This window comes from Pinus tabuliformis, chromosome 2_2, assembly GCF_031772625.1.
Source record: "Pinus tabuliformis cultivar Carrire ecotype Pingquan chromosome 2_2, CPIR1, whole genome shotgun sequence".
NCBI classification, from domain to species: Eukaryota; Viridiplantae; Streptophyta; class Pinopsida; order Pinales; family Pinaceae; genus Pinus; species Pinus tabuliformis.
Genome location: NC_142300.1, coordinates 1,239,397,492 through 1,239,408,598, shown reverse-complemented (window position 1 = coordinate 1,239,408,598; position 11,107 = coordinate 1,239,397,492). Strand labels below are relative to the sequence as shown.

The following is an 11,107-nucleotide window of genomic DNA, read 5'->3' as shown; positions in this document are numbered from 1 at the left end:
AAACCTTGAAATCTAAAGAGGGTATCTTTGAGTGGTTAATCATGCTCTTCAACTTGAGTAATGTGCCAACAATGTTCATGAAAATTCTTGACAAGGTTATATGGTAATTAACTACTTTTTTTGTATACACCTAAATGATATTAAGATATATATTCAATAGAACTTGGGAATAGCATATGAAGCACACTTAATATGTGTTTGAGCACTCTACACCAACACAACATATACACAAACTTAGAGAAGTGCACATTTAAAATGTAAAGAATTCGATGAGCATGGTGTGCATGTGGATTCGAACAGGATTCAAGTCATTTACAATTGGCTAACTATGAATACATTAATGGATATTTGTAACTTCTTGGGCGTTGCAAACTTTTACAACAAGATCATGTGGAGCTATTGCTTGAATAATGAGCCAAATGACCAAGGTTAGAGTCAATGCCAAGTTTTTTTTTTATCAATGAATATAAAAAAACATCAGCAGAGATTAACTCTATATAGCTCGAGTTTTGATTTTTCCATACATGAAACCATTCATTCTCTTGTGAATCAAATCCTCAGACATCATGGGCATTTGATGTAGTATCACAGTAAGACATTGTCTAAAGTTGTTTGCAAACTTTCCACCTATAATAAGAGATTTACTCCACTATTAAGTCTTATTCACAATGGAAACATTCTATATGAGATTTCTATATGAGAAAGAAAACAATCATCCATAGTGAGTGCAAAACTCTACCATTCATGCAAACATGTGTCCTATCACCTTTAGGATGGATTTATTTGTGTCATCTTCCACGTCCCATATATGTATGACATCCTTTCCACTTTTGTGTTCCTTCTTAAAACTATAAGAAGATGATTTAGTAGAGAAATTATAATTGGATGCAAAAAACATTTCAACAAGGAAAAGGTAAAGGTAAAGGTAATGTTGTTTAAAGACTTTTATTAACTCGAATAAAATGTCAAATAATGCATTTCTTATTCCAATGTTATACCACAATCAAGAAATAGCACTTATACATTTATCATTCCACTTAAAATAGATTTTTTTGTTTTTTTATAATAGTCTATTTTACTAAATTTATATATTTTCTAGAAACAAAAATTAATTTAAATATCTCACAAGATCTTTAAATATAATTAAAAAATTATTATCCATCACTAAATTTCAATTAAAATTATACTAAAAGATAACCCAACTAATAAAACATAAAAATATAATCATAATAATTATTATTTTATAACTTCATAATTTTTTCCAAAAATTAAACAAACTAATTATTTTACAAAATCTTTAAATAAAATAAATAAATACTATGCATGGATCAATTTCAGCTGAAATTCTACTCAAAACATATCCAAATTAAATTCCAAATAAAATCATAAACTATGAAATTTATTAATAAATACTATGCATCGCTAAATTTCAGTTGAAATTGTACTGAAAAAATAACCAAATAAAATCATAAACCATCATTAAATTTGCACTTGAAATTTTCTCAAGACAATACTTAAGAAAATCTGTTATGTACAAAATTTTTAAGACATCAGAACTCCAAAAATCATCTTACTTTATCACCGTTTCACTGCACTGTAAATTGTACCAAAAGTATACCACAATAGATCTGTTTTAAATAAACTTTTATCTCCTTTGTTTCCAAGAGGCAAGCTTTTTTCTACCGCTATTTAATGATTATTTGAAAATTATTGATCATAATGTCATACGATCAAATATGCATCTTATCAGATTTACATGTCATACACTAATATGGTTGGTTAAGGCACAAAAATATGTAAGTTTTCTGATTCTAAACTTACAGATAAATTTTAATTAAAAGAAAAACGACGACGACGACAAGTCTGTAATATCAGTGGAAAAGCTGAACTCTCTATCTTTTCTACTACCGAAACAAACCGCACCGAGTCGTCTAAATCTACTAGAAAAACTCTTAGTTACCCAGATGTAGACCATCATATTTTTGGATTTCAACTGTATTGAATGGATTACCATGATTTGCTATATCAACCTGCAGCAATAAATAATGCAGAAGAATGAAATAACTGGAATCTATCTTGTGGACTTCTTTCAAATCCAGATACATTTTTGTAAAGCTAAAGAAATAAGAGGAGGCTTTTACTTCTACATTTAAAAATGTCTAGGCCTAATTATTTTTCCAAGAAGAAGATATCAATTCCAAAGGTAATCAAGCTAGAATATCAACCAATATTTTTTTTCACATAGGAAAATTTGGGCACATCAACTTCTAAGGGAATCAAATCTTTTTTCCAAGACGAAAAGATCAACCAGGGAATCAAATCTGGCAGGCTAGACTATCAACCAATACTTTTTTTTCACATGGTAAAATTTGGGCAGATCAACCGTCGAGGCCAGCTAGACTATAAATCAATACTGTTTTTTCACACAGGAAAATCTGCGCAGATCAACCCCAAAGAAATGAATCAACCAGGGAATCAAATCTGGCAGGCTAGACTATCAACCAATACTTTTTTTCACATAGTAAAATTTGGGCAGATCAACCCTCCAGGCCAGCTAGACTATAAATCAACACTGTTTTTTCACATAGGAAAATCTGGACAGATCAACCCCAAAGAAAATGAAATCCAGTGGGCTAGACTATTAGGACCTAACCCAAAGGACTTCCAGGAAAATTGATCTTGTGACCTCTCAATCTACCAGATACTTAACCACAACAATAGAAAGTCAGATTGAACTATTTTTTTGGAACTGAAAATAACCAATAATGGTATTAAAGAAAAATAATATTTACATATGAAGAGCGACATATCAGACAACTCAGAAAATTCTATCAATACCAAATTTCATAAATAAATGACCATCAAAATCTAATACCATGACACTAATGCCAACAAATTCCATGATCCCTAATCTCATCAGTTCAATAGTACCATAACATTGACCTATGATAAACCATAGTAGGTAAAATATCAGTATCACTCATAGAGAGAGATATTCACGCGGAGACGGAAGTAAACGTCGCCCTCGTAGGCATCAGTGGAGATGGTGGCAATTCCTCTTGCCATTAAGAAATCCCCGGTACCTCCCACCACCGATATATCTCTGTACTTGGTAAGTATTGGATCGGCTCCAGCGAACGTGATGGTGCCTCTGTGGTCCGTAGAGTTGAGGACAAACGTGAATCCAAGCCAGGCACTGAAAGTGTTCTTCATGTCATAAAAGTAGAATCCCTGAGCTCTGCCCACCGGAGGGGAGTGGAAATTGTTATCAAGTGTGATTGGATCGTCAAACACCGCCAGATCTCCAAATTGGTGGTCTTTTGCGGTGAGATGTGTGAGGTTAGCCCAGTGAGGAGCACCCACAAGAGTAGAAGTAGCGTTGTCAGCGTTAGTACCGTCATAGATTACATCGTGGAAATACAGCACCAGATTCCTATAAGGCTTTCGGAGTGGTCGCTTCTTCCAGCTATACACATCGCTAGTTTGCAATAAAGCAGTGGACAACACAAGCCACACAAAGCTCAAGTGCAGAGCCCTACCACTCTTGATCGCCATTGGCGAAAGTGATGGACAAGAATTCGTGGGCGAATTGGAGGTTAACTAGAATTCCAAGGAGCAGAGCAGAGCAGAGCAGGACTCAATAACCAAAGTGTGTTCTGTGTCTCAGTGTGACTAGAGTAATTACCACACAACCCCCTCTCTCCATATATAGTGTTTCAGTGGATGTGGAGGAGAATAGGTCTGTCAAATAAGTTCATCTTTCGATTTGTGGTGGTGTAAAATTAATGCAGCAGCATGTATCCAGTTCGGACACAAATTCTAGTCCACATAAGATCCCAAGGTGATAGTGAAGAGTTTTGAATGTTTTTGGCCCCTTTTTACGTTGTGAGAGTGAACAGTCTAAAAGATTAGGGTTCTTTCATTTTTGATCGAGACTCTGGGATGATTATAGATAATTCGTTGACTGTTATTTGGGATTGTTATGTTTGTATTTTTATTTGTATGGAACTTTCCTTCAATTTACATAATTGTGGATTTAATTAAGCGTGATAAACACTTTAGATGTGGATTGATTACTATAATGGTTTTGATCTGAGTCTTGGATTGTTATAAATAATTTGTTTATTAGTGGGGTTTTTGTAATTGTATTAGGTAAATCTAAAAATGTAAATCATATCTAGATATAAAAATATGAAAAAGAGAATTATATTAAAAAAATGTGAAAATGTAAATATTGAAAAATGAATCTAAAGATTTAATATAATTAATATTTGAAATTTTAGAAGTTGATGCAGAAGAGAAAACCAGAATATGCCAAACATTAAGATACAAATTTGAGGCAAAAAATTGAAATATATTCTACATGCAGGGGAAAGATCCAGTCAGGATCGTTGGAGTAAATCGAAATGCTGACATGTGGGGTATAGGAATGTACCCCTACATGTCAGATTTATATTTTAATAGTTGGAAATGGAATCGAAATTTGAAGGTGAAAAATTCCGGTCAAAGACCAGAGATCGTTGAGTAAAGAAACTTGTTTACAGTTTATCGATGATTCAAAATGTAATCGAGTTCATCTTTACCAATTCCGAGACCAAACTTCAAGATTTTACAGTTTTGGGTATTCAGGGGGGCGGCCACAGGTATTCAAAGTTATTCAAAATTCTATGGCAATTCTGCAGCACGGGTTGTGAAACTCGAACGTCCGGGAGGGATTGGACGTTCGGGTGGCTTTGTTGTACACTGAAAAGTTGGGTTGATACAAAATATGAATTGGTGACTTGTGCTCGCGTGCAGGCCGAAGGATCGAAATTGAGGATGACAGATTATACTTTCCAAATAAAAACAACCAAAATATAGTAGTCCTCACTGTGGGGGAGGGAAGAAATTTCTCTGAAAATCATGGTAGTATATGTCATTAATTCAATTAATTTAAGAAAGTACAAAATTTAATGGGTGACTTATGCTGCCTAAGCATTAATAAATTGATGTTGCAAAATTAGTCAAATTTATGCGAAGTCTCTTGGAAATCTGTCAATGGTGATACTTGAAAGGGTTCTAAACGCCAACGTCTGTTTAGCAATGTGACAAAGTAAGATTATCAACGGACATTGGACCACTGAACAGTGTCAATTATGAGAGAGAGCAGAGACAAATCCCATCCACATATATTTGCACAATTTCTGTACAGGAACGTCCATAGAAAAGAGACATTTTAGGAAGAGGATGCAATGCATGTAAATGATGAGATGAGACCATGGAATTCACAATCATGAGAAATGACAATTGAAATCATGATGGGTACGTAAAGAAAAGTGTTATTTGATCGATAAGATACGATGCACATATGTAAAATATTAAAATATTATGAGATGAGACAATGGAAATCATACTGATGAGAAATGAGTTAAATTGAAATTATGATGGTTAAGTAAAGAGAAGTGACATTCGATGGATCAGATAAGATGCACATAATTGTAAGATGTAAGGATGAAAGTAAAGAGAAGTGAGAAATGAGTTGAATTGAAATTATGATGGTTAAGTAAAGAGAAGTGACATTCGATGGAAGAGATACATGCACATAATTGTAAGATGTAAGGATGAAAGTAAAGAGAAGTGACATTTGATGGATAAGATTCGATGCACATAATTGTGACGATTCTTATATCCAACTCTATAGCAAAGTTAATGCAGCCTGACGATACCGAGATATAACACAAGCGCGGTGATGACTAGGGGAAAAAAAATGGTGTGTTATATCGGGCTATCGAGTGGCCATGTCAGGTCGCATTAACTTTGCTATAGGGTTGGAAATAGCATTTCCCCATAATTGTGAGATGGGAGGATGTAAAAAAAGGAAACTCCTATTTCCACCTCTATATGTTTATTAATGCGCCGTGACATGCACTCTTGATAGCCCCATGTAACATGGCGTTATTTTTTTTTCGACCTCTATAACCGCACGCGTGTTATATCTTATCTGGGTATCAAGGGGGCATGTCACGGCGCATTAATAAACCTATAGAGGTGGAAATAAAAGTTTCCGTAAAAAAAGGGGTGAAATTTTTTAAATTAATTTTTTAACATGAGAAATATTAATTATGTTTATATAACTTAAATTAATAAATATTAAACTAAAATAATTTTGAAATTATTATGAATTAAAAATAAAATAAAATAAAAATGTAGGTTTACCATTTAAATTAATAAGTTATTTAAATATGGGTGCTCATCATTATTTTATTATTATTATTATTATTAAGTTGATTTTATAATGTATATATGGCTATAATTATTATTAAATTATATTAAGTTGATTTTATAATAGATTAGATTATTAACTAAAGTGTTAACAATTTTTTGGTGTCACGGAGGTATATAAGTGTTCAAGTGAGTAAGAAAATCATCTTGTGGAGAGAAGTCATTTTTAAATATCTATGTCTCATTATTGTCATTGAAATTTAGAGTTATTTGGGAGCTTCTCGAAATCACCTTGTGGAAAGAGAAGTCATTCTTAAATTTTTGTCTTACTATTGTCATTGAAATTTAGAGTTGTTTGGGAGCTTCTCAATATTTTAGGAAGTTCATAGTGTTAGTTTTAATGTTGGAAATACCACTTCATATTTTGACACTTAGTAATAGGAGTTTTAAGAGGGGTATGAATCAATATAAGGCATTCAAATATTTGAAGGAGAAGATTAGTTGAGCATTAATTGTAGCATTGCCTAACATAGCAAAGCCATTTGAAGTGGAGACTTGTGCTAGTGGCTATGCTATTGGTGTAATGCTAATGCAAAAGGGGATAGGGGGACAGGGGAGTTGTGTTATCATTCAAAGCTATTATTGAAGTACTATAGAACTATCCTATGCATGGCTAGATTATGTATGCCTTGGCGTAAGAATTGAAGAAGTGAAAGTATTGTTTATGCATAGGGAGTATTTTATTAATATAAATCACCATCCCTTGTAATATTTATTGTAATGTCCCCGACCCTTGGCTGAGAAACTCTACAAAAAATGTCTCGAATCCCACCAATTATTTCACCCATAATTCAATGAAAACACATAAACTTGAGTCATAATTATTTAACCCTAACTCATAACTAGAGACCACCTGTAACTAATGGAATTATTATAATGATTCTATCATCAGGGTTTTACTCCTAACATCAAACCCATTAACCATATGCAAATGAAATGTTTTGAAGTAAAATGCACAATAAAAATTGCATTTAAATTTGTGTAAAGGTATCATACACATCTGGGGTTTATAATCACATGGAATATATAAACATTGCATGACACATAATAAAAGCCCATAATTATTATAATCACATAGCATATATAATCATTGCACAACACATAATCACAAAACCATCATTACCCATTATAAGGATTACTAATAGGGCATATAAACATACATAGAAATACACATAAAACATATCATGATATAGTGCACTTATTTGTAGAAATGGTCTGACTGACTGTGGGCTCTCCATGATCCTCCCAGCCATAGACCAAGTGGCTCATAATCTTAGCCATCGATCACCCTTGAGCTGGGGCAATAACTCCATAGGCATTAGTTGACTAAAAAAGATAAAAACCCTGGCCTGAACACCAACAATAATAACTTTAGTCTCCAACTACATGCTCACCTCCCTATAATTGACACCCAAGTGCTGCAACCTAAATCCCTTGGTAGTGACCACCTTCAAAACTGACTTATAGTTAGCTAAGATAGTCTCCACCTGCAGCTCCAGGAGCTCGTTGTTGTTTGTGTCCAAGTGTCGAGCAGCCAAACCGAAATCCCCACAACTAATTCCAGATTTCCAGCGTGGGCTCACCAACTATCTCTAGCCAAGTTTCCAACCAGAAATTGATGGCACCAAGCCATAACAGGGCCAACAAACCATCAAATCCACCAAGCTCTCAGAACCACCAAGGTCCTTAGAAAACATAGCTTCGGTCTCTAAAACTAGCATACCGAGATTTAGAGCACAACTTAGGACTCACTCTCTCCTTAGTCACTCAGAATGAATAATCAACAAAACTGTATAACCGAACTCCCAACCCAAACTCACTTGTCTATTTCCCTAGTTGACCAAATCCCACCATGCATATTCATAATGCATAATAATAATGCCTCCTAAAAGAAAGAATATCCACTTCCTTTGAATGCATGTGTAACAACCCTAGTTAAAAATCCATGTAAAAATATATAAGATGAAGGTCATGGGACAGGCATTCCAAGCTGAATGGTGGGAAAAACATCTTAGTGGGTGTTCATTTTGGTTATTATGGCTAAAGGAATTTGGAAAAGGCAAAGAAAAGGATTTGGAAAGGAAAAGTGACATTTTTGGCACATTTGTTTGTGAAAATAATGGAAATTAACAGAAAAGGAAGGTGAAAGGTCACAGGTTGCATGTTAGGAGGAAAATGAAGGAAAATAAATAAAATAGAGGCCTCATTGATAAAAATGATTTTAAGTATTAGTGGGAAGACTTGGTCAATGTAACCTATTGTCAGTTCAGTTTTGGAGCTCTCATTATATTCTCTCTCTCTCATACTCTTGGACACTTAGAGTTTTCTTGGAGCACTCTTGGAGAGTGTGGCATACTTGCATGTTTGGAGTAAGAAGGCAAACAATGAGTAGGAAAGTGCAAGAGGATAGCAGCTACAATGAGTTTTTCTTGCAAGTACCGAGTTGCATGTATGTTTTCCTCACTAGTTTTGGCATGCATGGCATATGCTTGTGGTTTATTGTTCATGATTTGTCATTCGCATGGAGGATTTCCTAGATTAATAGTGGACTTGCCTAGCCTTGCCATTTCCTAGATATCCATGGTGTTGTGGGTTTTGCTTTTGTTTTCTGGTTCGTCTTATTGTGCCTTTGGTTGTGGGTTTAGTTATTAGTTCCTAGAACCCTTGGTTGGACAAACGCTCTAGAAGCCCTGTAACAACTTGGGTTGAGTTACTAGTCTTGGAAGCCTTGGTTGGAAAAACTCTCTCGAAGCCTTGTAACAACTTAGGTTGAGTTAGTAGTCCTGGAAGCCTTGGTTGGAAAAAAACTCTGGAATCCCTTTGTGGGTTGAGTTACTAGTCCTGGAAGCCTTGGTTTGAAAAACGTTATGGAAGCTCGACGACAGCTGTAGGTTGAGTTACGAGTCCTGGAAGCCTTGGTTGGACAAAATCTCAGGAAGCCCAATGACAGTTGGGGATTGAGTTACTAGTCCTAGAAGAAGGGTTGGACCAAACACTCTAGATCCTTGGACATCTTGGGTAGAGACCGATCTGGTGATGGTTTGTAATGTTAAACCGTGAGGTGGAACCATTGATTGATGGGTTGAGGTGGTTTGGCCTCTCAAAGACCCGATTCAGTTTTAATGGATTGTTCAATGAGATTCCATAATCATGCTTGGAATATAGCACAAGGGTGACTGGCTGAAGAGAGATTTGGCTTAGCCATGTCTATGGTCTAGTGGTTTGTGGAAGTCCCAAACCTAGTTGCCTTTTGCATCATTAATATGAGGTTATTTCTCCTTGTTAATTCATGAGTATTATACTATTTTATATGGCTATTGTTTCCTTGGTATTTATATTGTTATTATGTTGGTTATGAACATGTATTATGAGAGTGGCTATGTATGGCCCTCATCATGTTTTTACGTGTAAATGAATGAAAAATGTATCTATGGCCTAATAGATGAAATTGCAGCTAATCTGTGGAGGCATCAATACTTCTTAGTGATTCTCAAATAAGTACAAGACCCCTATGCTCAGTTATGTTGTTAAGACCTCTAGCTTTCATATTTGTGACATGTTTGATGAAATGCTTGTCATGGCTAGTAGGGGTCCAATATATTCCTTGTCAATGTTTTTGTAAATGTATCACTTTTCTATTACGTAAATTCATTTATGAAGGTGTCATTGAGTTTTGGGCGGTGAACTGGGCTCTAGGCCTGAAAAAGTGGCACAAATCGCGGAGTCACAAGCACAACACTTGGGAAAAAATTCCTTGGGCGCTCCCTTACCCTTGTTGTGGGAGTGTCTGAAGCCTCCTTGACGCACCCTGGTCCATATTAAGGGAGCGTCTAGGGATTTGATGCATTAAAACTTCAATTGGTGATAGTGGATGGCTACTTGGGTGGTTGGGATGACTCCTCGGAGTTTTGTTGCTAAAGTGGAAGGTCTGTGTGTTGTGTTTCGTCGATTCCACTTCCTTAACTGACACATAGGGATTCAAATAATGTCATAGTAACTTCTCATCACATGTTTACCTCCATTGGCCGGTTACTTGGGTAGATGTGGGAGGTGGGTGTTACAGACTGGTATTAGAGCATGGTTCACCCCTAAGACTGGATGGGCAATGTATTGGTCATGCATTCATTTCAGTTGCATATGTGTTCCTCATGCTTGTAGTCTATGTGTTTGTTGTATTTTCATGGTGTTGATCATGGTTGTAGTGATGTCATCATCTTAAGGTGGATGGTGTTTTTAAGGGATGTGTCATCATGATTGTATGGTTGTATATGCATTTTTTATGCATGTTGATGTCTAGATGTTATTATGCATGCATTTTCATGGTGAAGATGATTGTCCATAAGGTCATTGCATGCAGGTAGGTCATCATAATGATATTGGGATGTTATGATGCTAATGTGTTGGCTGACATAGAGTAGGAGATGTAGATCATTAAAGTGAAGTTGCAGCATTGGACCTCGAGGCAAGAGCATACCGTCATACAGGTTTGTATGTTGGGCATGTAGGTATGTAGGTTAAGGATTGTTATATGCATTATGGTTATGTGTATTCCTTTCATTCTATTGATGTTATATTTACATACATGATATATTCTAGTTGATTAGTGTAGTCATATGCACATGTGTTGGATAGTCATGAATGATACTAACCTGTGGTTGTATGCATTCTTATTATTGTTTTATGTTAGATAATTTGATGATTAGGTTATATGTTGTTGATGAGCATGATATATATAACTTGTTATTATCATATGTTAGTAACTTGATGATTATGGTTATTACATTAAGATCTTGATGTCATATGTATCAAATTAATTTGCATTGGTTTATGAAAATGGTTAGGGTTA

General features: G+C 35.1%; 1 protein-coding gene across 1 annotated transcript; it reads right to left on the bottom strand.

Moving 5' to 3' along the window:
* Positions 1 to 2,774: 2,774 nt before the first annotated feature.
* Positions 2,775 to 3,753, bottom strand: LOC149197977 (dirigent protein-like). Its single transcript, XM_089404033.1, has one exon. It carries the CDS (start codon positions 3,553 to 3,555, stop codon positions 2,977 to 2,979), a length of 579 nt encoding a protein of 192 aa, XP_089260159.1. The 5' UTR covers positions 3,556 to 3,753; the 3' UTR covers positions 2,775 to 2,976.
* Positions 3,754 to 11,107: the final 7,354 nt, after the last annotated feature.

What these genes read in the sequence shown, in the direction of transcription:
- LOC149197977 (XM_089404033.1), bottom strand. Translation starts at nt 3,555, where the DNA reads ATGGCGATCAAGAGTGGTAGGGCTCTGCACTTGAGCTTTGTGTGGCTT.